General features: G+C 39.0%; 1 protein-coding gene across 1 annotated transcript in view; it reads left to right on the forward strand.

Moving 5' to 3' along the window:
* zgc:154054 (uncharacterized protein LOC777616 homolog) overlaps window positions 1-6299 on the forward strand; it is a gene marked incomplete in the record, with an annotated part of 22049 nt that overhangs the window by 5919 nt on the left and 9831 nt on the right. The window contains 5 exon segments of the mRNA XM_035669421.1: window positions 1315-1361; window positions 4080-4193; window positions 4767-4842; window positions 5434-5548; window positions 5647-5777. Of these exon segments, the coding sequence (XP_035525314.1) occupies window positions 1315-1361; window positions 4080-4193; window positions 4767-4842; window positions 5434-5548; window positions 5647-5777 (483 nt within the window).

Consider the following 6299-nt stretch of genomic DNA (forward strand, 5'->3'; position numbering starts at 1 on the left):
ACTATACACTGTCAATGGGCCACACTATACACTATACACTGTCAATGGGCCACACTATACACTGTCAATGGGCCAAACACAGAGAGAGGGGGGCGGGTTGCATTTCAAAATAATACAGAAAAAACGTTTCCCTAAGACATAAACGCGCCTTTAAAATACAGGAGAACTGGCTGGCTGAGAGAGACAGTCCGGTACACAGAGCCTGAATAAGGGGCTGCCGCCGACCTTACTCGTTATACCAGGTCGGACGTTGCAGGCCCTGTGCCACAAACAACACGCTCTGTTATATATATAACGTTATGTTAAAATGGACCAAAGGCTAACTACAGTTTAACTCCTGTTGCTCCAGTACTGGGTTAGCTAGGCTAACACTTGCAAGCTAGCGTTGGCATAAATATATATATTATTGTCAACGGTTGGCACTAGCATTAGCTGCTAACGGAAACCTAGTTTCTTGAGTTTACCTTCCAACTGATAAGCTAGATAAAACTTAATAGGCGTTTCTGTATTATCCACATAGATTAGAGTTCACTGTGCGCGTCTCCGTCACTCTCGGTTTCGATTAACATACATTGTTCAAATCCACTTTTCCTTTCTCACTAACCCCGCCTTCTTCCGCCTCCACGCCCAGTCACCTGCAACGGTGACTTTGGATTTTGAGCGACAGTGTTTGGTGTTCCTCTGCTGTTGATATCATAACTTCACAATTTCTCTGTAACATTGTCTGTAAATTACCTCTCATAAATAATGACAACAAAAGAAACCAGGATTAAGTCAGGCAACACCTTTTCTTATTCAGCTTCAGCAAAATAAGATTTGCTTTCTCTCTCTCTCTCTCGCCCTCTCTCCCTCCCTCATTCACTCAAACACACGCTCACAGCACACATGCTCATGCGCTTGCATGGAATGGCTGACTCAAACCTGACAGGTCAGATAGCTGGGTTTATACCTGTTTTCTGTACTAATCATAACTTATTTCCGTCTTGTTGGGGAATAGGGATACGAAACTGTTATTGTATTATGTAATGTAATATAGATTAAACACACTTAAACACACTTCTACCCTTTAAGAAGACCTGTCCAACTGGTGCACAGATTAACTACCCAGGCCATATCATTCTCTCATCATCTGAAACTGGTTATACAAGGTCTGTCCTTAGAGGGACAAGCACAATGAGGCTGTCTCAAACCACAATACCTCCATATTGTTCATTTTTGCTAAAACTTTAACGACATCTTGTTTGGTATTAATTAATCACACCAGAAATCCCCTATATCACTGACTTCCTCCTTTTTCTCTTGCTGTCACATCAGACGGACCCAGACTATGTGGGCAGCATAGCAGAGACCATCAGGAAGAAGTGAGTAACTGTACATTACCTCCCATGGGGCAGTTTCACTATGATATTACTGTTGCTCTGTTTCATGTCTCCTTCTGTTACCTGTGGTTTCCAACAGCAGCCAGCGTCTCATATATATGCCTTTTAAGTTTTAAACTTAGAATGTTCAGGTAAAAAAAAGAATCAGATTGGTTCAATTTGTTATAGTTTAAAGTAGCAGATTTGTACTGTATGTAATCTTATCATCTTACCCACAGCACAAAGCAAGACTGCAATTGAGAAGGGCATCACCTTGCTTACCCACTAAACTGGGTTTCATTTGTAGTAAGATATGGGATTTTTTTTTTACTCAGGACATGGAGAAAGAGATTTATGTGAACCTTTTTCAAAACATTGTAAAAGTAGACATAGAAAGGCGTTTCTGTTCCTTTTTCTTTCTTCTACATCAATATCTAAAAGATTCTGAGCTTCTGTGTTTACTTCATTAAAAAGCATTTAATAGCTTGCAGTTGTGACTCTGAAAAACATTTGCAGTAAAGTTTGTGAATGCGTTAAAAAATGTTTCTTCGAAGATAAAAGTTGTACACAAATTATTTAAAGCTGCCCTAATCAATATTTTAGTGACTGTGTGTAATGTGCAAGGTGAACAAATCCACAGGGAACTCCTACTCTATACAGCGTTTTAGCATCTCTCAACTCATTGTTTTGGTTTACACCAGAAACTAGTCTCAAAGCTCTCATCAGTTGCCTCCAGCAGCAGCCAGCTGTTTTCAGTGAAAAAGCACTGCTCTGCACCAAACAGTACACAGATACAGTTAGGGCTGCATCTAATGATTATTTTTTATTATCAATTAATCAGTCAGCAATTTTCTCAACTAATCGATTAGTTGTTGGATCCATGAAATGTCAGAAAATGGTAAAAAAAAAGCCCAAGGCGACGTCCTCAACTCTCTGTAAAGAAACCAGAAAATATTCCCATTTGTTTTTAAAAAATAAGTCAAAATGATTCATAATATAATAGTTGACAGCTGATCCATTAATCAACTAATCGTTGCTACTGTAGACACAATTAGAGACCAGCTGTTGAACATCCTAGAGCATTTAGCAGCTAAAGAGACAGATATTTCCTCCAAAGCTGGCGGAGACCAAAACAGAGTTAAAAGGAGAGTGAATATTGGATTCCATACATGACTCTTCTGTCTGCTGGATGTGTACATAGGCAACTGTTAAAAGTGTAATAATATGCAATTTTCAGTGAATAATAAATAAATAATAAAAAAATAGTGGACTGAACTTTATACTTTAGCCACTTTATGGTGGCTACAGACAAACGGGAGGCAGGAAAGCAGGCGATGATCCTGAGGCAAATTTTCAGAGAGGTTTTCCGAGGCATATCTAGCACTCTGATGAGTGGTAGATATACTGCAGGTTGATGTTGAGCAGACTGGGAGGGATGCAGCTCAGCCGGGTGCCAGGCCCACACCAACAGACTAACAGACAACTACAAACAGAGACAGAGACAAACCGTGAGATACCAAACACTGGAGCGCTGTCACAGCCATAACATCTGCGTGTTTACACAGCTTTACACAACCCATAAATAAAAGCCATCTAATATATTACATTGAGCATTAATGATTGTCAAACTAACTGTAACAAGGAAGTTAGATAAGGGTACAAGTACAAGTACAGATTTTAATAAAGAATTTCCTGTTTTAAATTTACAATCACAGTCTTTTTCTCTCTCTTTTTGTGCCGCGTCACTACTGGAGTCACTTGTGTGCACATTGTATTCACACTCAGAAAGCTCACAGCTACAGTACAAGTCCTGAAACCTGACCTTGAATGTTAAAAGTTAAGAATAATGTTAACCCTGGCTGGAGTCCATACATGCACATGCAAGTGTTGCCTCAAATCCGGCTGAGCCAGATTCAAACAATGTCACCTGGCTACGGGGGGGTCATGTCATGAAATGTTGTTCACATGATTAACATCGGAGTCAGAGGGAAGTAATACAAAAGAAGGTAGAAGGTAGACCAAATGTACAACAAGAATACACATTTAGAATATGAAGATCAAGGGACCCAAACAAACAGTAGTGGGGGGGGGGGGGGGGTGCGGCTGCCACATCCCAACCCCTTTGAAACCCTTCCCGACTTAGGTACTCTATGTGCTAGGCTATGTTGAAAGGACACCCACATTTTGTGGATGTTTGAAAGATAAAAGCAACATGTATATAGTTAGCTAATGTTAGCAAGACACTAGCCAACTAGCTAGCTATTCTACATCAATCGTTAACTAGCTACTTAGCGGGATAGTTTGCTAGCATTTTGCTACAGAGCAATGTTGGCTAACTAGCTTATCTACATGAATCGTTTGCTAGCTAGTAACATATGATAGCTAATGTTAGCAAAACACTAGTTAGATAGTTAGCGAACATTAGCTGACTTAAGATGTGACTATATATATGTTGCTTTTATGTCGCTATTTTAATTGTCTTAAAAATGTGGTTGTCTTTTTAACATAGAAAAGCTAGCACATAGCATTATCTAAGTCCAGGAAAGGAGGAAGCTGACCGTGGTTCCAAAAGGGGCAAGACTTATGGTGCGTTCCCACGCCAATATTCACCTTGTGTTACTTGCACTAGTTTATACCCATCACCAAAGTTAACCGTCACAATTGCTCAACTGTTTGTGTTTTGCTGCTGAAGACTGTAGGTAAGCATCTGTTTCTTTGCAGTTTTCCCAAGGAGGTGCAGTCCGGGCTAATGGAGGTTGTCTCTCCTTCACAGTATTACTACCCTGACTTCACCAGCCTCCGAGAGACCTTTGGCGACTCCAAGGACAGAGTCAAGTACATTCACCATTTCTGTTACTATTTATTTGAAATCTTAGAATTTGTAGATGGTCCAGAGACGACTTGTATTCAGAGATATAAAAGCATGAATGAATCTGCACTCTAAAAAAAAGGTTTTGGCTCAACGTAAAAAATGAACGAATGAATTAATGAAAGTCTTTTTTGAGTTATGGCAACTTCTACTGAAATTATGTTCAACAAATGTACTACATTGATTTAGTGGTATTGGCTTTCCTACTTTAATTACCACTTACTTAATAATTGGTTGAATAAACACAAGTTTTTACATTGATTAGGGAACTCTTAAAAATGAACTTATTCCAACAAGTTTTTCCACATTACTTATGTCAACACAACTCATTATAATAATAATGTTTGCAAGGTTTATCTAAATCAATAAATTAGAACATTTATCTTGCAACCATGCATTTATGTAAGGGGTGACAATAGGTCCACTGAATGACTTTTTAAAATGTGTGTAGCTCAGGCTGCAATACAACAGTTGTAGCAGTGGAGTAAGTAAAAGACCTCAACAATTAATGTTTGTGTGTGCACCTTGTCTGTTCTTAGATGGCGAACAAAGCAGAACCTGGACTTCAGCTTCCTCATGCTCTATGCTCAGGATAAAGGAACCTATTATGTTCAGGTAGGAGGTCAAAGGTCAACTCCAACTATTGATATGTTTGGGAAATATATATTTCCCAAATTGTATAGATAGATTTGAAAAATTGAATAAAATCACATGATACAACCACCACAAATCACAAAACACTAATCTGCAATGCAACTCTGAGGAGCCCCTGTTGTTGCCTCGTGAAAACTCTCATTTGCTTTTACACAGTGTTCTAGATCTAGAGAGGACAAAAAAGGGGGCACATTTTACATTTCCAGCACCAGCAGTTTGTATGCTGTAGTAGCCCCTGTGTTCAAACAGGACAAACAAACACAAAACAAACAACCTCAAACTACAGCAGAAGAAGACGTCACACCACCATCCACACACTTTACTGACAATCGATGACTGACAAGTGCAGAGTAAAGACACAAGTAAAAGAGCTACTTAGAGCTTACATGAAAGAAATTAGGAGTGTGGTATTATACATTGAAGTGTGGTTGTGCAATCTCTATGCTACAGTAGCTTTCTCCCCCTCCTTGACAGTGACTTACCCAGGAGCTTTGACCAAATAGTGGCTAATTATTGAAATGACTTTTGAAGCTGAGTTTTTCTGTTTTCCAGTTAGAGGATGATATTGTTGCAAAGGCAGACTACTACAATGCCATGAAGACCTTCACCACCCAGGAAGCATCCAAGGAGTGGCTCTTCCTGGAGTTCTCCCAGCTTGGATTTATAGGTGTGTGTAAAAAGCGTTAAAGCGTTTAATGTGGTTTAATCCACATGTTTTGTGTATACTGACAATAAGATGCATGCATGTTGCCTGTGATCCTCCAGGCAAGTTGTTTCGGACGCGTGACCTCCCGATGATTACGGAGTTCTTCCTGATGTTCCATAGAGACAAACCCATCGACTGGCTGTTAGATCACATTCTGTGGGTGAAAGTCTGCAACCCAGAAAAAGACGCAGTAAGTCAGTTGTAAACAGGGTTTTTACAAAGACTGATATCCAATAATCAGAATTTTAGGCCTTAAAATGTCTTAAATATGATTTGGACAAGTCTTAAAATTGGATTAATGAAGTTAAAGTTACTTTATTTTTTTCAGTCTTGCTTTTAAATGTGGTTTGGGGGAAATTTGTATTAATCATGCTGTAACAACTACAAAACACACACACTTACATGGAACCAATACCAATTTTTCTTTATATCCTTCAAACTTAACAAAACCTTAATTAATATCATTTGTAACACCTGTGTTTACCCTACTACTCATGACAAATTGGGCTGCTGTGAAAAAATGGTCTTTGCATTTCATAATGGTCTTAAATTGAACCTTTTGAAAGCTGCGTGTAGGGCCAAATATCCAGATTAAGAATGGGATAAGAGTGATTTCCATTTAATATCAATGTCACTACATCAACATCATGACATAGTGCAAGTACAAAAAGTTATTCTGCCCATGCACCCGTTATGAAACTTGGTGGTTGGA

This window comes from Morone saxatilis, unplaced genomic scaffold, assembly GCF_004916995.1.
Source record: "Morone saxatilis isolate NCDOM2014 unplaced genomic scaffold, NCSU_SB_2.0 Contig22, whole genome shotgun sequence".
Taxonomy (NCBI): domain Eukaryota; kingdom Metazoa; phylum Chordata; class Actinopteri; family Moronidae; genus Morone; species Morone saxatilis.